At 41.1% G+C, this 22,501-nt stretch overlaps 1 protein-coding gene across 1 annotated transcript in view; it reads left to right on the top strand.

Moving 5' to 3' along the window:
- The window catches only part of LOC309717944 (eukaryotic translation initiation factor 3 subunit H), a 64,580-nt gene extending 43,514 nt beyond the window's left edge, over nucleotides 1-21,066 (top strand). The window contains exons 4-8 of the mRNA XM_082552880.1: nucleotides 3,217-3,316; nucleotides 5,919-6,068; nucleotides 15,694-15,814; nucleotides 20,170-20,302; nucleotides 20,780-21,066. Of these exons, the coding sequence (XP_082409006.1) occupies nucleotides 3,217-3,316; nucleotides 5,919-6,068; nucleotides 15,694-15,814; nucleotides 20,170-20,302; nucleotides 20,780-20,874 (599 nt within the window). The 3' untranslated portion in view covers nucleotides 20,875-21,066. The remainder of the gene's footprint in view (nucleotides 1-3,216; nucleotides 3,317-5,918; nucleotides 6,069-15,693; nucleotides 15,815-20,169; nucleotides 20,303-20,779) is intronic.
- Nucleotides 21,067-22,501: the final 1,435 nt, after the last annotated feature.

Genomic DNA, 22,501 nt, shown 5'->3' with positions numbered 1-22,501 from the left:
CCGTGGTCTGGAACTCTTGTGAGGGAAAGGCGGGCTCGCAGAAGACTGGATTAACTATGTAGCCTGTAGCTGCTAACATGAGACCAACAGGCATTATGTGGGTTCACCTGCTTCACACTAAAAGCCTTTAAAAGCTCCCCGGAAATGCTGAACCACCCCAGATGGTGTAAGGATTTAAATGACAGCAAAACATGACAGAAAATGAAAACCTGTCACTACTTAGTGAAGTGTTAACTTCTTAGTGTCTAAATAAATGGAATTTTATTGCCACACCAAGTTCAGAGGGAGCATATTAATACATTACATGGATAAGTGGACAATGAAATGGATGATAATGGCGATCGTTTTGTCGTTCCTGTCAGAGTGCTGCTGTTTTCTTTTATCCATCCATCCATTATTTTCCACTTATCTGAAGTCAGGCTGTGGATGCAGCAGGTTAAGCAGCGTATTCAAGAAATCTTTCTCCCCAGCCATGTTCCCCAGTTTCTCCTGGGGGATCCCAAGGCATTCCCAGGCTTGATAAGAAATCCAGTCACTTGAGCAGGTTCTGGGTTTACACTGGGTTGTACGCCCAGTCAGGCGTGCCCAGTCGTCATCCAAACCAGATGTCCGAACCACCTCAACGGACTCCTTTTGACATGCCCTTGACAAATTGCCAGGGCGTGTCATTTGTGCGTCCGTGTGATCCTGGGAAGTGTGTTGTCCAAGGCCTTTGTCACAGAGGTGGGACCGGACAGCGAGCAATTTGGAAAATTCTAAAGAAACCGATTGTTTAGAGGTGATTCCTCACCAGCGAGCATCTGATGGCCAGGCCTGCCTCCATGAGGCCTGAAAACTAGCATGGATCTGCTACCCTGTGGGCCCACCTTCTGCAGAGGCAGGCGTTGGTGTGAGCTGCAGATTGAGCTGGGCAGTAGGCAAAGGCAGGGGTGTTGGTGTGTGGACCCTAGACATTACAGAGGACATGGACCAACACATTAAACTTTTCTAAGCTGAGGAATCAAATATAGACACTGTCAGTATGCCACACTGTGTCAAGAAAGTATTTCCTCTCTGTATTGCTCATTTTGTTTTTCTCCCTCAGGTTTATGAACTGAAAAATAAAAGTAAAGCCAGGGTGACACAAAAAGCCTCAGAAGCTCACTGAATTTAAAGCAGTCTTTCATTAAAACCGTTCACAGTTTATCCAGTTACTTCAAGTCTAGAGTCAGACAATAAAGAGGACTGTAGTTTAAAAAAAATCTCAGATTTAGGAAAATAAATGTATTCTGTGCAGGGAAATTGCTAATGAAAACAACTTTGAATTTCAAGGTTTAAGTAATGCTGACTGCCGAGGAGCTCTCCCTGCCCTGTTCTGTCTCTTTAGCCTTACTCCTGGGTTGTATTGTTTTTAGATTGTAGACACTCAGTATTGACAAAGATTAAATTTGACCATTTTAAACATGCAACCCTCTGATCCAGTCATCCCAGAAAGCCATTTAGCCAAGCAGTGAGCGTCCTCTCATTCCAAAGGAGTGCGCTGTTATGTCAGTCAATAATGCAGCGCTTAACAGATCACAGTGCCTCAAAGGAATTGACATTATATCTCCGTTTAAAGTCAAAGGGAAAGAAAATTGATTTCCTTTTTTTTTTTTTTTGTTCTGTTTTTCATTAGCTCACCGTTCATTTTACGTCGATTAAGGAATCAATCCCGTGGCCAACTGGCGGCGTTAATGGCTTCTGTCCAGTGACAGCACAGAGTTAAAGCTGGTTGTTAAACCAGTTGTTTGAATGTGTTCAGTGCAGTGACTGTCTTATTTGAGGTGAAAAATTGAAGAGGTTAAGATGGACCAACGCAGAGCTAAGCAGCAGCAGCTCTGTGCAGTTTCCTTCTGTGTATTTGCAAAAATAAAGACAAAAGTCTAACAGTTTACTGCATATTGACCAACAGAACTGATGTATAAAATCATGTGTGTACCACTTGGCACAGATTAGTGTCTGTGGGAAGGAAAAGATAAAGGTTCCGTGTCCAAATTCACGAGGCTCCTGGGGCTTCAGGCTTGATCATGCAAAATGTTAATTAAGCCATCAGGCTTCCTCCAAGTATAGGATGGTTATCTTTGGTGAACTGTTGCTATTAGCAACCACTCTCAGTGGAGATGACCACATGAACTGAACTAGCTAAGTTGTAGGTAAAAAGGTGGATGTAGTTAAGACCCATTTTCTGCAGGTAATCTGAACAGGAAGTGAACTTTGTTTTTTCTTATTTGCTGCTTTTACTTTATTTTAGTGTGTTGAATTGATTTTTATAACAGAAGCAATTTTGTAAGTGCTCTTCTTTTTCCTACTTTGTATGCCAGTACAAGAATAGAGTTTTCCATCCCGAAAATTGGGGAGAGGACATACTGACGGAATCTGAAAATTCCCTGAGTCATTGTTATAATGGCTTATCTGCAGATGAGACCCTTTTAACAGGATCTTTTTGTTCCTCATATTTTCACTTTGGGGACATGCACGTTTTTGGCTCAGTTTGACTGTATTAATCTGTAAACTGTGGCTTTTCTTTAGAGAGGTGTAAAAAGGAGTCTGCTGGAAACTGTGCATTATGATTAAGCTACTGTGGCCTATGATGATGGCGGTCACAGTGCAGAGACAGACCACTCTTTTCCGTGCATGGAAAGGAAGCTAATTATTATTGTTGACATGTCATGCTAAGTTGCTTTTGCAAATATAGTGCTTAACTTTGGCTTTGGCTTAATAGCAAGGCAAGCCTGTCAGTTCTCTGAAAATTAATCATTAGGCTTTTTCATTTATGAAAATTGTAAAATTTAAGGGTTTTATGATTCTCAGTGCTGAAAAATTGGATATCATCCTAGTCCGTGTTGTACATTTTGAAACATCCCTGTTTTATCACTGTATTCAGGGTGAATACTTTTCACGTCTTTAAGGGGGAAAGAAAATCAAAAAGAAAAAACAATCCCTCTCTCACTCAGGATTTCACATATAACAATATGAGTCGTGAAAGCAATCTATGTCAAAACTGTGTTCAATAAATAGAGCTGTCGTGAAACTTCCAAAATGAGTCCAAAATTGCATTGTTGTATTTATTTATTTATTTGAAATGGGCAAAATGAAAACCATGAGTTTGTTTTCTGCAACCCATATGATTTAAGATTGTTATTGCAGGTTTTTTTCTTCTTTTTTTAAAATCAAGCTCTCACCTCTGTCTCATTCTAGATCCTATAAAGACGGCTCAAGGCTCCCTGTCTCTCAAAGCCTACAGGCTTACCCCAAAACTCATGGAGATCTGCAAAGAGAAAGATTTCACACCTGAGGGGTGAGTAATTCAGGACCAGAACACACAGCGGGATACTACTTTTACTTTGTTGACCATGCCCACACAGAAATGCAGATATTCACAGATAACTATATGTATACACATGAGCTGCTATTGCTTATAGGAATTGAGAATTATTATTATTATTATTATTATTATTATCATTATTAGTGGGGGTTTTTTTCACAGTTCCAATTCTGTTTATTCAATGGATGCAAATATGGCCTTTGCATCCTCAGGGGAGGTATTTAGTAGCAGTTGAAGATGGATGCTGATGATGATGATTTATCATCTCGCCCTTGCCCGTCAAACAAATGTACCATATTTACACTTTTTCTGACCCCAAGGCTTATCGTAATTGCTTTTAAATTGCTGCTAAAAACGTCTGTAATGAGGGGGACTATTTTCCTGGCAGTTCAGGGTGGTGCCGGTGCACCAGCTCCCACATGCAGAAACGCACGAGGGCGCAAACGCTCGGACAAATGCGAGCGTAACGGCCCAGTGGAGAAACACCGCAGGCTGTCCATTAAAAATCTTTAGATATACACTTTGAAATCCACTAAAAGCAAGCGTATTTGCAGGCAGTACGGCAATTTAACTGCATCATTTCATTTCCCTCTCTCCCAATTTCCTCTGTATTTCGCCACCTGTGTGCGTCTGCCAGCCACTCTGTTATTGACCCACTGTGTTTGGCCCAGAGTCAGGATCCTTCTCATTTCTGCAGCTTTTCATTAGTTCCTATGATTTATTATAGCCCCAATCTGTAGCTATCAGTGTTCCCAATAAGTCCGTGATTGAAAGAGGGCAGCTCAGGGCAGGAAAGGACAATATCGCCCCATTACAACAATCTCGTCTCTATCCTATTATTTCCAAAATAGACTAGAAATCTGAATATCAATAACATTTTCCCTCCTCCAAAGATGCAAAACTTCAAAAGTGTTTCATTTTTCCCCTCTGCTACAATGTGCAGTAAAAAATCAGCCTCTTTCATGTTGCTGTATTTGATGTTGCATAAGCTTGCATATATTGTGCACCTTTTTTTGAAATGAAAGGCAAGGATAGATGACTGTTGAATAGGCTCATCCCTTTGAACTGCCCTCCAAGTCTGTCGGGCTATGAAGGCAGTGGTCAATAGCGTCCACTTCAACGCAAAATCTGAAGCTTCAAATTAGTCTGCCTGTGGAGTCAACCTTTTGGCTCTGTCCAGCGTTTCCTCATAGCCACCTTTTTATATCAATCTGGCGGCATTTGAAAAGGTCATCGAATGCAGGAAATGTTTTAAAGCCCTCTAGATTGATAATTGTGCCAAATCTTTAGCAAACAGTGTTTATATCATTATGGATTTCCTTATAGACTGCTGTTACCCATACTGACTCGGAGCCCGGGGCACCATTGTCGTCTTGCTTTTGCCTCCGAGTCTCCTCTTAAAGTTTGCTTGAGGTGCTGCTCTACTTAGAATATAAAACAATATCTTTCAGAATAACTTAAAATCAGTGACGCTCCACATCCCTATTTATCACACAGACACGAATTATACAGCCCAAACATCTCTGTTTCTGGTACATTGCACACGGCAGATTAATGCAGTGAGTGTATTGATCTCATAACAAGCACAATGCATCTAACAAGGCAACATTAGACACATACAGACATTAGTTTGTAGCCCGTCCACTGTGCGCGAGTGACAGGCTGAGCCGAGGCAGTCAGTCAGGGTTATTAGATTTATGTGAGACATTAAGCAAAGATTGAAGTTCCATTTTGTGTTAACAGACCCCTGTTAGAAAAAGGGAGAGAGAGGTGCGGCTTTCAGCTCCCGAGGAGTTGATCAGGAATTAGTCAGTGCCTTGTGTGCTTGGCATAATAGCCCTCCCGCAAAGTTCATACTGGTTACTGTGGCTAACATTGCTATTGGGAGGCAATATGAACTGCTGAATCAATGACAGCATTTTTTACATGTCAGCGTGTAACATGCATTATAATATTTTTCAATATTGCACAATACTGAAATGCAGCTTTTGTTTTAATATGGAGAAACGCATGCTAACGAACACGAAAATTTGGAGTAGCAGAGGAACAGACTAGAAAAACTGATTTCAACACTTGAATGCAAATGAGTCCCAGCAGAGCAACTATTAACCCCAAACCACCGTCTGTTCACTTAAAAATGTATTCGCAATTGCTATAGATCAGCTAAGACCAGGTTTGTTTAACAGTTGTTTATTTTCCACTCTGATTCACTCTCTTTTGTGTCAAGGTAGCTGTCCCTTTAAAACAACTTAATGTTTCTAATAGAAAAAAAATTCCTGTAGTTAGTATAAACCTGTGACTGTGATTCAGCACAACAAAAAGAACAGTGGTTATCACACGGGGCCAGGCACTGAAGTCCATCAGGGTTCCCTTAGAAATCATATGAGATGTTTAAACACCCACCACTTTTTTTGGTATCATTAATTTTCAGCCACATCATTGGGTCCATCACACTTCGAGTGAGTTTAAAGTAGAAAGATGGTCGAAATCCATGTGAGAAATGTGAAGAAATGTGATTTCACCTTTACCTCCTGTCTCCCCTCCCCTCTTTTCTTCTTTCTCTGTCTCCCTTTAGCTTGAAGAAGGCCAACATTGGCTTTGAACAAATGTTTGAGGAGGTGCCCATCGTCATCAAAAACTCCCATCTTATCAATGTACTAATGTGGGAGCTGGAGGACAAGTCCACGGTCGCCGACAAGCACGAACTGCTAAACCTCTCAAGCAGGTCAGACATGAGCTCATGCAGCCATTTACCACAAGGGCCCAAGGCCAGACACCTCGGTTGTAAAAAGGCAAATAAGATATTGGTGGACTACACGTTTTTCTCAAGAGGGGAAGCTTATCTGGATGGTTTTTTTTTTGAAGGGTTATCAACATATGTTTCCTAACCTTTAGTACGGCTTTACTTTTATTATCTATTCTCATGCCCGCATTGCAGTGTGAGTGCTTTGGTTTTCTTCCTGATGTTGTATATACATTTTTTTTTTAATTCCCAGATTTAAAACCCTGTGTTATGGTTTCTTTTCAAGTTTCAAGACTCCTGTTTGCAAAGCCGACAAATAGTTAATCTTACAATGCAAATGAAAAGATCTGTGGGACATCGTAACTGCAGGACGTTTTTCAATATTTCACCTTAATGGCTCAATAAGGTCATCTGAAATTCGTACCATCTCTTTTCAGGCTTTGTGTAAAATCTACAGTCAAACAGAGGAAAAGTGGTTATTGATGGAAATTCTTTCAGCCCACACAATCCAGCTCTGAGCAAAGTGTCACCTTAGTTTGATTTCTTTGTACATAGTCACCATAGTACACTGAGTACTTATCTACTAAAGAATGCAGGCAGTTCTTAAAATCATCTTACAAGCTTTGAAGCCATATTGAGGGTATCTCTTTAAGCTTGCAGGCTGCTTCAACAGACATGACTTAAGGCTACTTCTAAATTAAAATTGATTTGACATTAGCGAACTCTTGGGCATTAATCTGTGTCTTCTCAACTGTTCCAAAAGCTGCTAGATTGAATGAAAGAATAAGCAGTTTATTGATGCATTCTGCCTTTTGCGTACCCTCCCCAGGGCAACAACACCGGATCTTACATCCACTTCCATCTCCTATACTTGGGTTTAGTACTAGTTGAGAAACTTTACTTGGTATGATAATATAGATTTATGTGTTATTGATATTATACATATCAATATTATTACATTTTTATTATTGCATTGCAGTGTTTAGGTCAGATGGCTCTGACATGGTTGAACATGCAGATGATTCATTCATGAGGAAAGGGTCAGATACATTGAGGTGGATGCACAGTGTCTACAGTTCCTATTCCAAATGTTGGGAAGTTGGGAAAAATGTAAATAAAAGCATAAAGGAATGAACTGCAAATTTTGGGTAGTAACACGATTTCAGGTAACACGACTGGACATAAACAAAAGAGCTTGTTAGAGTTTCACAGAAGTAAAGATGTACAGCAGACTCCAAAAAACTGCATCTATAAACACGTGGAACAATTTCACAATAATGTCCCTCAATGTAAAAGTTTGAAAACTTTGAATAGCTCATCCTCTTCAGTATATAATCTCACCAAATGATTCAAAGAATCTGGACAAGTCTGTGTGTAAGGGACAGGGATGGAAATGTTGGATGCTCGTGAGCTTCAGGTCTTTGGGCAACACTGCATTTAAAAACAGGTGGGGCTTTGTCATGGAAATCATCACATGGGCTTAGAAGCACTTCCAGAAATCAATCAAGTTCAGTCTCAGTGATCCAAAGATGACGCTATATATGAACATGGTCTAGAAACACTGCCTTCTTCTCTGACCCAAACCTATTTAACCCTGGAGAACCAATGGGGTCGGATCTGAACCCATGGGTTCTCCAGGGTTAAAATGGACCTGGACAAATCCAAATTTCAAATGTATTTTGTAAACATGCTTCGCCCTCTGCACTGAAGAGCAGAGGGACCGTCCAGCTTTTTATCAGCACTTTTATCGTGCCTGTGAAATTGGCAGCTTGGCACCATCCGTGCTTAAAGGTGTATACAGGTTTTAGAGCAACATATGCTCATATCAAGTTTGTAGGGAAGGTCCTGCATATTTCACCCAGAACATGCTTGACTGCACACTGAAGCTATGATAACAGCATGGCTTCATAGTAGAAGAGTCCAGATGCTAATGTGGCCTGGCTGCGATCCAGACCTTTCACCATCTGAAAACATTTGGCACATTATGAAATGAGCAACATGGCAAATAAGGCCAAGGACTGTTGAGCTGCTAGAGCAAGAATAATCAGACGGACAAGAATGGGACAATATTCCTCTGCTAAAAGTCCAGCAGCTGGTCTCCTCAGTTCCCAGACTGTTGTTGAAAGAAAAGTGGCTGTTACACACTGGTAAACATGGCCCTGTCCCAGCTTTTTTGGGATGTGTTGCTGCTGTTAAATCCAAAATGGCCTTATTTATTTATTTATTTGTTTATTTATTTATCTGAAAATAGTATATTTTCTCAGTTTAAACATTGCATTTGTGTTTTATTTACATTTCACAACTTTTTTTTGAAATTGGAGTTGTAAGCTGGAAGACAAACTACACTGGAGCCTTAATAGCATAAACAACTGTGTCCCTTTCCACCCATAATAGCCTTTTGGAAATAATGGGGTTTTATGTTGTGCTGGCAAAAGTTACGAGAGAGGACTTTTAAATAGGATTATTTTCTTCTTTTTTATGTTATTTGGTATGAAGAATATATATATATATATAAAAAAAAGAAGGAACAAGTAATCAAACCAATTCCTTTAAACTTTATTCTAAAATAACTGGATCGTACCAGATAGTAGGTGCTACATTTTTTTTTGGGGGGGGGGATTTTGTAAATTGTTCCGATCACTGCCCACAAATGCATTCTGACCACTTATCCGATTTCCCAATCCTGTACCTTTTAGGATGGAATTGGATGTTTGATTGAGAGATTCACTCTAAAACTCGGTCCGGTAAATGCCACATTTTAAATGTCACAGCCTATTTGTTCCAAAATGTCTTCAAAAGCAGGACCTGCCATCAAACTTTGCCTACCATCACTAATGAGCACAATATGAACAAATATAACCAACCATATCAACTCACAGCCTGGCTCTTTAAGTCTCGCATTTATATCTCAGAGGCACTCAGCATCAGTCTCAGGAGAATTTATCAGCAATCATTTATGGAGATAAATCGCTGCAAGTGGAGCAACAGCTGTGAAGCTGCTAATCAAAAAGCTTCCCAGGGGCAGGTGTGAGAAATTAGCACAATAACGACTCAAAGTGCTGATTTACACACTGGCAGCGCGCAAAACACTGTGCTCACTTGCACGCTGCGGCGAGGCACTTCGGGAGTTGTTGTTATTCTCCTCAACTGTGTCCTTAAACGCAAGTATGGCATGACTTAAATGAGGCCTCATGCAGGCAGACATGTAGGTTCCATGAGCATGGCCAACAGAGGCAGGCAGAAACCCCAGCAATTTTCTTCCAAATTACTAAATAGAGTGAAGGAGAATGGCTCACTATTCTTGCATATTGTTCCATTTTCCAAGTGATTACTCTGAAGTTGAAGCATAGCTTTTGATATCGCCCAAAACGGAGCAGAAGCAGGATGGCCCTCCCCCGTAGGTTTTTCGACACAACCGCCGATGGGATGTCTGGCAAGATGAAATTGTTTCCCCGAAGTCAGATTGCTGCACAGCTCTGCCCTCGTATTGGATTGTAGCGCTCCATCTCTCTACATCTTCTGCTGACAGCCCCACCCTTTTCTCCTCATTTCCACCCCTTCAAAAAAAAAGAAACGGGGGAAAAAAAGAAGAAATGGGTTTTATTTAATGTTTTTCCTTTTGTCTCATTTTCCAATCTGCGGTCCCATTTGTCAATGTCATCTATGTCTAACGCTGAGAGAGTGCCGTTTCACTCCAGCAAACAGGGTTCTTCTTACCACAGATGATGATGTTGATCGTGGTGATGGATTGTATGAATGTAAATTCATCTATGTAGCCTTTCAACCCCCACAGCCCTCTTGAAATACCCATGTTTGCAGTGTTATTAAAACTAAACTACATTTTGGGCCTTTTACAAGGTCTTCACTCATGTGTAAATTTCCCATTTAGTTCATTACCCCCAGTATCTGTCTGATTAGTGTATTTGGCCTCCTGCCTGGACTCTTTTACTGTTGGAAAAGTGAAAAATATGTAAACATATTTTCTCTGATATTAAATTACCCTGATAAGTTTTCGGTGAGTGAGGGGGAGGGGAGAACTTTTAAGGCTTTGTGTGCTATAGCTGCTGATGCAGGTGAAGAGAAATAACTGGAAATGGGGTCATGAGGCAGGTGTTGACAGAAGTGTCTGTGTGAATGAAATGATCTGCAGAAAAATTTGACCCTTGACACACAAACTTGATCCATCGAGATGGACTATAAGAAGAGGTATTTTTGAACAAAAGCCAATAATAGATCCTTCTCTTAAAAGGAGACGGAACTGAAATAATGATAATGGGCAGGAAGCAGTGAGGGATGGAGAAAGGTATTCAGTCACATAAGGTTTTAAATTTGTGCCAAAGCTAACATTCATCTTTTTCTCTTTTTTTATATAACTGAGACAATGCTGTACGCGTACGTTGGGGAAAAATCTTTTTAGATTTATTTCAAGTCCTCTTTAAAACAAATTATTCCGCTGGCGGCGCAAGCCAGCAATCCACATTGTGCTCGAGTCCATCAGTTAAAAAGACTCCATCAGAATAAAACGCTCATTCTAAGAGTGGAAGTCATTTCCTTGGCAGCTTTGTTAAACAACTCCCCTCTGAACTTTCAGTTTTAGTGAATGTCAGCCAACTTTTGCTCACACAACAATGCAGGTTTGTCCTCTTTTGTCCTGGGCAAATACAACCCTGTGGACACAGGCACTCCTACTGTACACTGTACGGGCCTCCACTGAACTTGACAGAATCGGCGATGGTGCGAAATCCCTAGATAGACTTTGATTTCTAATTCAGTATTGATTGCAAAGCTTGCTGATGCCTCTGAATAATTTAACCCTGTGGAGTTTATGGCCAGACGTTGTGGAGTGTGGGATACATTATTCAGCGTGCAGTTGTAGCAACTTTCTGTAACTGGTAACATTCAGTTTTCGAGTGTTTGGAGAAGACACGGAGCAGTTATGCGGTTTTTCTTGTATGGTCAGGGTTTTGAAAACAGAATATCAAACTGAACATGCTCCAGTGCACTAAACTAGTTATCAGACACACGAGACACTGATGCAGTTGGAAGCTCAAAGCTCAGTAAAGGAAGTCTGTGGACTGGGAGTGAAGTTTTTTTTTAGTCTTTGATAAAATAGTCCTTTTAATTTTTACTCGTCAGTTTCTCGTTTTTTCATTTGTTACATAAGCTCTCCAAAAATCTTGCAATTTCACAATCAGGGACAAAAGACATACAAACTGATAAGAAATCCCACTAAATTGCAAGTCACTCTTACTCCCCACGGCACACAGTAAAGCTCACAAACACACACTCAGTCCAGCTCAGGCATTTGACACTTACATAAACGGCAGATGTTTTGAAGGATCCTAGATGGATTCTTTCGCATATATTATTCATGCGCACCACACAAATTAGCCACCATATTGCTGGATGAAATAGTTTTAAATGGGCTCTCGTCAGTGAGAATCAATTCTGACACAGTCAGAGGGACGCAGTAGGGAAGTGTTATGCTGAGAGTTGGTCCTGGGCCATCGGTTTGCATGTTTACAATGGAGGGTTGACAAACTGATCACGCAACAGTCCTCACAGGCAAACATTACTGTACTGGAAATGGTTCAGGCAGTCCAGATTATGGAAATGACTTTGAAGTTAGTGGAAATTTTACGTGTTTTGCATGATGGCTTTAAGTAGTTTGATCTTTCTGAAACCTGTTCAGCTTTTTCTGACTAAAATTCTGAATAAAGGGCAGTATGCAAGCATTTAAGTAGATTATCTAATCGCTTATATTAACGCACGCCTCATGCAGATGCAACAGTATAATACGGATAGTGTCACAGATAGTTAAGGCATGTGAGAATAGCACTATAAATCATTGTCAGCACTGTTCATATAATTATCAGCATGCCTGTGGTTAGTTGCATTAATTTTCTCTCGGTGTGTGCATATTTTCATGTAAATATAATTAAGGTGTTTGCAGTTAATGGAAGGCGATGGTAAACCAAGATGATCACGATGAGTCTTTAGAATGTGCATAAATTTCCAAAATGTATTACTGCTTAACTTTATGCAAATACTTATTGTCCTGTAGTTTCTGTTCTGGTGTGCACTGTAGCCGCAGACCTGATATATTGTTCTGTATGTTGCTCATGCTTTAATATAAAACCTGAAAACGGAGCTTGCATGCAGCAGTGAAACTGTAAATTTTCAAATATGAGAACTACAGTATTTTTAGTGTTGGACTGTAATTTTATGTCATCTGTTGCTTGCAAAGCAGCGCCGTGACAGGAGAAACTTTTCCTCAGTATGCAATTACTCCAGACAAAAATTCAAAACCACTTTATGCACATTTATTGCTTTATGTAAGCCATACAAATTATAGCCCCTCTTTACAAACCGAGTTTACAAAGTGCTTTGGCAAACAAACCAATTAATACTCAGAAGGTAAAATCAGACGGCCAAACATTAGAGCCAGAAGAAATGGATGCAATTAAGTTAAAGCTTTGGTAGAATTAAATTAGCAAGAATAAGGATGCAAAATGCATAACAGATGATGAGAATAAATGATAAATACAAGCGGAAGATTAAAGTCAAAGGAAGCACAAACGACTAAATAAAACAAGGTGGTAGCCAGTAATGGACTGTGAAAGACATCACCTAACAACATCACATAAATGCAAGTTTATAAATATGTTTTTAAGAAGTGAGGAGATTATTATGGATTTTTCAAACCAGGTCTCCTCAGGCAGGTCACGACCAAGAGGGCCTGGCGCAAGCACGGCAACCTTTAGAATAATGTGTTAACTTTTTGAACAACGAAAGGGTATCTAGGACTGCAAATTCAGGTCAACATATGATATGAAATGTACTTCGAGGCCAGAACCAGACTTGCTTTAAGGGCAGTCAGTAAAATAAAAAAAATGTATTATGAACATGTACCGGAATCCATTGGAGCGAAGGCTCGATTGGGGAGATGTTATGTGTGATGATCCCTCTGTTAAAGCCATCAAGAGGCCTTAGCTTCTGCGAATGGTTCGAGGGGTTTTTATGTGCTCACCAAAAATGGCGGAGTTGTATTGCAGACAAGGGGCTGCTATAAAAACATCTCTGTATTAAGAGAGTCACAATTCACAGTACGTGTCACGACAAGCCATTAAGTCTAACTCTCTGCAGATGCCCACCCAGACACGGATCAAGGCAACAGCACAAAACCATTTCTAAATCTTTAAGTGTTGCTTAGAGCGTAGTGACCTCTGTAATTGTGAATACACCAGTACTCCTAATATGACCTGGTGGTTTCAAACTGAGTTACCGAGTCAGCCAGTCCTTGGTCGTAGTGGTGACCAAAACCCAGCAGTCACAACAGCTAGTTTAGAAATCCTTTGGCGAAATGGGAAAGCCTGCTAAAAGGACAGCCCATTCAGCAACCCTCAATTTAGACCTCTGTGCTAGAGTAGGTAGATGGAGACCAACTGAGTAAAAGGCACAAGACAGCCTTGTTGGAGTTGGTCAAACTGCATTTAAAAAAACTCTGAGAAGTTGAAGAAAAAGATTCTCTGACCTGAAAAGTTAAAATCTGAAATAACTGGGCAGGGCTCCAAACAAGTCTAAAAGAAAACACCGGGTATTTTATAAACTGCACAAGTAAAGGGATCAGAATACTCCGACATGACTGAGTGGGTTTCATTTGAACTACAGAAAGCTGAAGAGTTGAATATGAAATAAATATGCACAAATTGTTATGGGAAATGTATGTGGCTCAGGTCAATTATGGTTACAGTGGAGATTGTTTCTGTGGTGTCAGTGCAGATATAGTTAGTTTAAGTGGGTTTAGGCTCAAATTTAAGTTGAGACGGTAATCTCTTTTTCTTGGCTTTCAACAAAATAAACAGATTGTGACGGGCTGAGAGACAAATATTGATTCCTTTAGAAATTGTTAATAAAACTCAGAGCAGAGAGGAATGTAACTAAAACCATTCAAAGCACGCTCCAGTCTTCCCACACACTAACATATTTATACAAACGCACAACAGTTACATCAGCACAAGTATGCACACTGCCAAAACATACACGGTTTTGGCAGTTCTTACGGGTATAGCTGTCATTTAAATAAACACTACGAATCTGTTTTCCCACAGTACATACTGCATTATGTAGCACCCAAACATTCGTAAATGAAACAATACAACTCCACAGAGGGAAGTACAAGAGGGATACAACTTGAAGTAGAGCTCTGCAGTCTTGTGAAGGTTGAACTTAAGCGGTAGCAAGACATCCTGTTAAAAATGGAGCTCATGGGACGAGAGGGAAGTGGAATGCTGGTGGCGCTCTGTTTTGAGTCTTGTCAGCATGGCAGCATTGGAAAAACATGAAGGATGTGACGACATCACAGAAATGTGTAGGAGAGGGGCATGAAGTAAGGTCCACAGGACCTGTACCAAGTACTGACCAAACCTGGGATCACAGGTGACTTTCAGGTCATGGGTCTCAAGAGCAACAAATTTAGTAGGCGGTGAAAGGTCAAAGATTAAGTCTGGATGGATACAAAGACCTTGACTTCTCAAAGCTTGGAAAGTTTTAGATTCATAGTGGTCAATTCTAGATGGGAATAGTGTAGTTATGCTGCAATAGGCCTAGGCTGCTGGGAGCTTCCAGTGATACAATGAGTGTTACTTCTTCGCCTACCTTTTTTCACTCTGTGTTTATAAATCACTGCATTTAATCATTAGTGAAGCTCTGCCTCTCTTTCACAGTGTGTCTTTTGTCCTGTCTTCCTCTCCTCACCTGATGCCTGCCTCTCCCTTAACCTGGTTCTGTCAAAGGTTTCTTCCTGTTAAAAGGGAGTTTTTCCTTCCCACTGCTGCTAAATGCCTGCTCATAGGTCTTTACTTTACAATATGAAGCGCCTCGAGGTAACTGCTGTTTTGATTTGGCACTGTATAAATTGAATAGAATTGAATTGCATTGGATCTCAGCTCAGGAGGCTGCTCAGGTCATCCACAGGGGAACATTTCCTTGGCTCCACCTGTCAAAGTGTACCGGAGCAAGACACTGGAACAGCAAATTCCTCCTAAGGCCAAATGAAGCAACAAGTCTTTCACCCAGTCAGTCATAACTTAGCCCAACTTGATAGTTTTGTCAGTGGCACTGTCTTATTTGAAGTGTTCTTCTTGCAATGAGCAGGTGTCAAACACAAAGCTAGTAAGGAGCAGGAGCTAAATTCTCTAGCATATCTGTACAGCTCATAACAATAAAGGCGATGTTGCATATCACATTACATTTAGAAGGAGCCTATTATGTGTGAGATATGTGTAAACTTACTGAAGAGCCGTCTCCTCGTACTTGCAGTTTGTCAGTCCTGTGATTCTCCACACCAACCAAGCCAGTTAAACACGCCAGTGCCAGTATACTGATGCTTTCTGAGGTCTTTCCCTTTGTTTTGTTTTGAGCCTTCATACTTATCGCACATAACTAAGAGGTTACAACTAAAAGTTGAAATTAAATATGGATTAGTGTGAGCTGTTAATTTAAAGAGATTTTTTTGTAAAAAGGTAAAAACATTTCACTGAGGTTCACAAGTGCTGTTGACAGTACAAAAACCTGTTTGAGTGACACACTGTCAATTTTGTTCCAGCAACCACTTGGAGAAGAGCCTTCAGCTCCTGATGGACAGAGTGGATGACATGAGCCAAGACATTGTCAAATATAACACCTACAGCCGCAACCTGAGCAAGCAGCAGCAGCAGAAGCACCAGGTAACTCTTGAATGCATGAATGCACCGTGACACACACACACACACACACACACACACACACACACACACACACACACACACACACACACACACACACACACACAGAGAGAAACAGATGCACCTACAGCCACAGTCTCAGCAGGAAAACAGCAGGTAGATTTCTGTCAGACATGGGCACAACCAATTGCAGCTATAATCACAGCAGGCAAGCAGCAAAAGCACCAGGTATCAAACACACCCCCACACACGCACATGTAGGAATATGGTCCTGTAGGCTTATACGTGTACATACTGAGGAGTCAAAGCAGGAACTACAATGTAAAAATGTTAAATACGTGTCCTAGGTTCTGAGGAGGGATCAAGCAAGAAACGCTACCATATTCATGTTAAGTCGGCTCAAAATAATTTTGATTGAAAGCGCAGGATCTTCCGGTTGGATCTGGTAAAGTTCAGTTGTGTTGCTGAGTGTGATTTTGAGTCATGTTCACGCTGACTTTCATCCCTGTGTGAAAAAACACAGCAGATTCTCGTGCACGTGATGCAGCTGTCATTGTAGAGGTTCAGACACAGAAAGCAGGGGGACAAAAAGATGAAGAATAAAAGATGAAACTCGTGTCACAAGTAGATTCAAGCAGAGGCACCGAGATCAGTTTGAAAGTGATTTCTCTTGTCTTGAGTTTGCACCAATTAGAGAATGACTAATGTTAATTTTGCAATATCTGTCATAGTGTTATCATCAGTCACCTCATTTCAGTTACTGCTGTAGATCAGCAGATTTTCAATTTCAGGCACCGTCATCCTCATCCTCCTCCTGTCAAGGAAGAGGTAATGTCCTTACTCACTGTAATACAGTCACAGCAATATTTCTCTTTAGGTACTTAAGAAAAGCAGGTTCAGAGGTTATGGAAAGCTGATACATATAAAGCGAAAGCTGGCATTAGTAAACTGAGCCTTTCATCTGAAGTGAAAATCCTCTGTTTATATTTGTTGTCTGTAACAGCGAGACACATCACGAACTCAGACTTCATTTAAAAGCGTTTTGCAAAACACAAGCGCACTGTGACAAATGTACTGTGTGTGTAAAGGCTCACAGATGCACACACCACCTCCAAGCACAAACTGGAGGCACGAAGCAAACCAGAACGAAACGCACTTGCACACAGACACACACAGAGTGAGCCTCATACCATCTGCAGCTACAACCTCGTCCAGATGCATCATAAACATCCGGCAAAACATGCTATTGCTAACAGTCAGCGACTCTCACGGGCGCGCTGCTTGGGAAAGTGGAAGAGCGGAGGCACAGGTGACTCACTAATGTGCGCGCAAACGTACACCCACGGTAAAACCGGTCGCGCTATTTTGTCATTATTTTCAGCAAGTGGAAATGAGAAAATGTCTGAGGTATTAATGGCGATTGGGGCTGACTCATCAGCATCTTGGCCAACAGAAGAAAAAGCCAGAGCCAAGTTCACAGTCATTAGGCAGACCTCACAACAATCGTGCATCGGTGACTACAGCTCGTCCTCAGTACGCACACAACGAAAACGCACTCCTAGATTTATCCCCACGTATCCCCGGGCTATTCACCCACACTGCAGCCATTATGATCCATCATCCTCCCCACACTGACCTCCCCATCATCTCCAGCTCCCCGAAGCCCTGTACACCCCTATACCCAGACTCTCGTCATACACAATATCACACAGATGGGGCCTTTAATGGTGTCACCTTTTTTCACGTTTCATATGAGTCTCGACAATGAACAAATAACGCACAGAGAAGGAGAAAGCGCGCCGCTGTTAAAACCTTTCAGACATCTGCAGTATTTGCTCCATGTAATCTCGTGCTATTGACCCTGCTGCTTCCCGGACAAATGGAACCTTATTAATCATCATAGAAAGTTGTAAAAAGGCGTTCTGCTGAGAGGGCTCCATTTTTCATTTATAGCCCTCTGAATTCAGTAAATATCAGGTTCCCAGGAACAGTCTGCAGCCAAGTTAGTCTTTGTAACAGGAAATGTACATCTCACTTCTTTCAATTCATTCATTTTCTCTTTTTTCCCTACATCTGTTGAAAGCGAGGCGCACTTTTAAAGGAGGTTAGGTATGGCGCAGTGTGGTAATCATATGAACTGAGGAATTGTCATTTATGGTTAACGATAGAAACGAAAGGGCTCCGATTAAAAGGTTTAACGTTATGTTATAGCCATGTAATGATTTTGTAAAAATTTAACAGAAAGCAAACACATTCAGCTAAATTTAAGAGAGACTGCATTTGGAAGCAAAATATGCTCAAAATGAAAATGAAGCCCATTGGGGCTTAGGGGGGCGTCTTTGGTAAAAATGACCTTTGACCTCTCGGTTAGGTTGGCGAAAGTCAGATGAGACCAGATAAAGCGCATGGTGAAGCAACAGTAATGAGACGTGGAGGTTGATGGAGCCCACTGGAAATGCAGAGCATGTGAAAGCATGCCAGAATAATTTATTTATTTTTATATATATTTAAAAAAAAAAAACCCTCAAAGATGGACCTTAGCTGACGGGACGAGAAGATAATTAGGCCTAAGCTGAAGAGAACGAGAGCACTGACACAAGCAGAAAGACGATTCTCAGCTAACAAGCCACAATATTCTCCAGAGAACAACTGTAAATTCATTGAAGGTCAATCCAAAATTCATTTACATGCTTCAAAGATTAATTTGTGGACATAATTAAGAGTCCCATTTCACCACATGGAGCAACAGTAAAATATTCTGTACGCTGCCAGACTCCAAATATTAAATTATTATATTCGATCTCTGTGGGTAAATAAAAACCAATTCCTTAATTGTGTTTAAGAGCATCTATTTTGCACACACAAACATTGTGCTCTGGAAATGAGCTCGCCTCATGATATTCATTGTCAGACATATTTTCTGACAAACTCTGCACTCGTGGCAGGAAAAGAAGCCATCATATCTACTGAGAGCATAATGTGGTTTATAATAAGTAGAATTTGATCCTGGTCTGTGTGGACCTCTACTTATTATACCAAAAATGAAAATATTGGGCTGTCATAATGAAGCTTTACTCAGGAAAGCAGCACAATGCCAGAAAGGCATGTTCCCCAGCTGGGAGCACAGTGGTTCCAGCAGTTTTGCTGTAGTGGTGCTTTGGAAAGCTTGTGAAGGTTGAGGGTAAAATGACTATAGGAAAAATAAAATTCAGAGAAATCTGTCTGTAGGCTGTAAAAGAACTGCTGGGATAGGATTATTTTCTACCAAGACATCAAGCTCAAACATGAAGTCAAAGATACACAGTAGTCTAGACCCCATTTCAGTTCAGGCTTTGTAGTAGGACGGCTGTTCCCACACACATCACATAGAACTTGACAGAGATTGAGCAGTTTGTACAGAAAAACTGGGTGGTTGGGGGCGTGGCAGTCAAAGGTGCTTCTATTTTGCTGACTTAGCAAGGGTTGCTTGTTCTTGTGCCACACTTTTTTTTTTCTTGGTAGGAAAAATTACTTTTTAAGGCATTGTATATCTATATGGAATACTGAGTAAGTTGGAGCATAAGAAAAAAAGAGTTGTTTCTAGAATTTCATACAATTATGCATTAGCATTTTGATTACACAGTCATGCTGCGGTGCAGTGGCAGAGAAGTTTTATTTAAACAAATAGTTATATTTTTCATTTTCATATTCATATTGTTTATCTTAGCAATTTTTTCAGCTTCAATCAACCATACAGGTGCGTTGTGGGATGTGGTTGAAGTCACTGCTCCCACTCACTTTTTATTCCTTTCCTTGACACAACCACTTCTTCCACCTGTGTGTCTGTCTCTCTCTCCTCCATCTTGCCAAATTAAGAAGGCTTTTAGGATCTCCAGAGACCCAGCACCTCACTGATTTACCGACTGTCAGCCCCCGACAAATCACTCCATCCCTGTCAGCACTTATAACTCTTCTGTTACTCTCTGTCTCTTACATCTCATCTCTCATCACTATGTTTCTCTACATCTCACTCACCTCTTACTGTTTGCATCGTCTCTCTTACTTTGTGCTCTCCTCTTTTATTTCTGTCTCTGTGTTACTTTGCATTTTCCTTGTTCTCACTTCACTTGTTTTTTCTTTAACTTTTGCTACTCCCACTCCTCCTCTTTCTCTGTTTCCCCTCTCTTTATGTTCTCATCCTGTCCTCGTCATCTCCGGCCCATCCCGTTCTCCCTTTCTGTCCACTTTTTTGATTTCTTCCCTCAATTCCCAACCCACTTTTTCCATTCGCAATCTATCTTTTATTTTCATCCTCTCCTCTCCCGTGTCTGCCGTCACTAATGCCACGCCTCTCTGTCTCTGCATCGCTCCCTCCACAGTACCTCCAGAGGCGGCAGCAAGAGAACGCCCAGCGCCAGAGCAGAGGGGAGCCCCCGCTGCCTGAAGAGGACATCAGCAAACTATTCAAGCCCCCCCAGCCGCCACCACGCATGGACACGCTGCTCATTGCAGGTATGCACGCAAACACACACTCACACATCCTCCGAGTATAGTCATGACTCTCCATGACCACTGTAGAGCTCCCTCTCCACCCCCCTCACCCCTCCCTCCAAACTCCATCAGCCGCCTCTGCTCCCCTCACAGGAGCTCAGGTTCTGTTTTGTAATTATCTCCGCCATTATCTCGAAATTACATTAATTTAAAGTTTATTGACTCAATCTCCATCTCGACCGCCCCTTTTCCCCGCCGCCGTCTCACGCTGTTCAGCTCTCCTCCGCCTCCCGACAACATTCTGATCCTTCCGTTTACTCCGACTCCACACTAATTCACTGTTTTGCTGTGCTGCTGTTTTCTCTCCCACCCCCGCCTGGTTGCGTGCACCGTCTGTGTACATGTGTGTGCGTGCGTGTTTGTCTGTACGTTTCTGTGGGCGCGTGTTTGTGTCTTTTGTATGGGGGCGTGTGGATGCATGTGGTTACACTCCAACAGGGCAAATTAACAACTACTGCCAGAATGTGAAGGAATTCACCTCGCAGAACCTCGGGAAGCTGTTCATGGCAGAGGCTCTCCAAGGCCACAACTAGAGGAGAGACAGAAGGAGCAAGAGAGATGCAAACCCACCTTAATGATGCCCACAGGAGCAGCCTTCATTTTCATTTTTTATTTTTTTTCCTCTGAATTTATTTGTTGTTGTTTTTTATGTCTAGAACCACCCCAGACACAGAATTAACTTTGAACACTTGGTTTTGATTTAAATAAAAACTCTTGCATCTCAACATCTTCTCCGTCTCCTTCGTCTGTTATCGCAGTCGAGCTGTCTTTTGTTTTTGATGGAAATTGCAATTTCAGTTTCACTGTACAAAGATGATTGGTTTTTGTACAGAATGTTTTTGTGCAGACTATTAATATGTGAGAACGGAGCTCTGCTTGAAAGTACAAACTAATTCCGCAGTACTTTGAGTTGTTTTTGCCACATGCTTTTCATCCGCAGTTCAAACATTAAGCAGGTGGAACCAATTATCAGTGGGTTCGCCTCGTGTTGGCGCACGTGGTGGGAAAACGACATTTTTTCATGTAAACAGAACTGCAACAGAAATATCAGTGAAAGCTGAGCGTTAAATGAAATGCCAGTTACATGACTTGCCCTCCCAACCCTCCTCTTTCTCACCGCACTCACAAAAAGTAGACATTTGTTTTCCTAAAGTGAAATTACACAACGCGCCATGCTCTGCCTTTCTTCTACAATGACTGCAATTAGCATGAGTTTATTTTTAGAAGTCCCACAAGTGAAATCGGGCTTGTAGCAAAGATTATTTTGCTTGTTGAGTTTTCAGGGCAGCACTGCAGGTGTGCCAAATGACAAGGCTGAGAATCTGTCATATATGCTGGGTGACATTCTGTATTTGATGATGAGTGTTGCCAAAGAAAAAACAAATGATTTGATTAGAGAAATTACCAACAAGGGAAAAAGTTCAGTGGTTTTGAATTTTATTCAGGAAAAAATAAAAGTTGATAAATCAGTTATGTTTCTGATTGTTGGGTCTTAAAAGAACTTACTTTATAATCCACAGTGTTAAAGAAGACTTTTCTTATTTCTTGTCATGCACACTGAATAAATAAATGTTAATATCAATCAGCCAGCACATATTACACACTGTGCAAAACATGAGAACTTCCACATCTACATAACAAATAGTGACCTAACAAGTTCAGGCTGATGCAATGCTTATAAATATACATATCGATATGTATGTCTGGTGTATATTCTTATGATTAAAACCTTCCAAGCAGAAATAGAAATAATATCAACAAAGCTAAGCAACGGTCACATGTAACCCTCAAGGATAAATTTGTGCCCATTCTTTTGATACATGTTGCAGTGGTGACTGCTCATATTACCCTGAGCTAAAGTTGATGATCAGGCTTCATTCTGCTCTAAACAATATGTTTCAGTTTTTTATTTCTACCCCTGGCTCTGTGTGATGTCATTGAGAGCAGACGGTCCTAATTTGGTCATCTCAGGCATGCAGCTCTGCCTGTAGGCACAAAGCCCCACCCACCTGCTGGCCTGACCTTCTGTTTAGGAGGTGTGTCCAATCAGATGAAAGGAAGTGTAAGTGCAGTAAGGACTACACAAAGGCACAAGATGAGATACTGCAAGATTATTTTGAACTGTGAATCATGCAAAGCTACCCTGGAAATAAGAGTAAT

The sequence above is a fragment of the Aulonocara stuartgranti genome, assembly GCF_965226115.1.
Source record: "Aulonocara stuartgranti genome assembly, chromosome: 11".
NCBI lineage: Eukaryota > Metazoa > Chordata > Actinopteri > Cichliformes > Cichlidae > Aulonocara > Aulonocara stuartgranti.
This window is presented reverse-complemented; position numbering and strand designations above follow the sequence as displayed.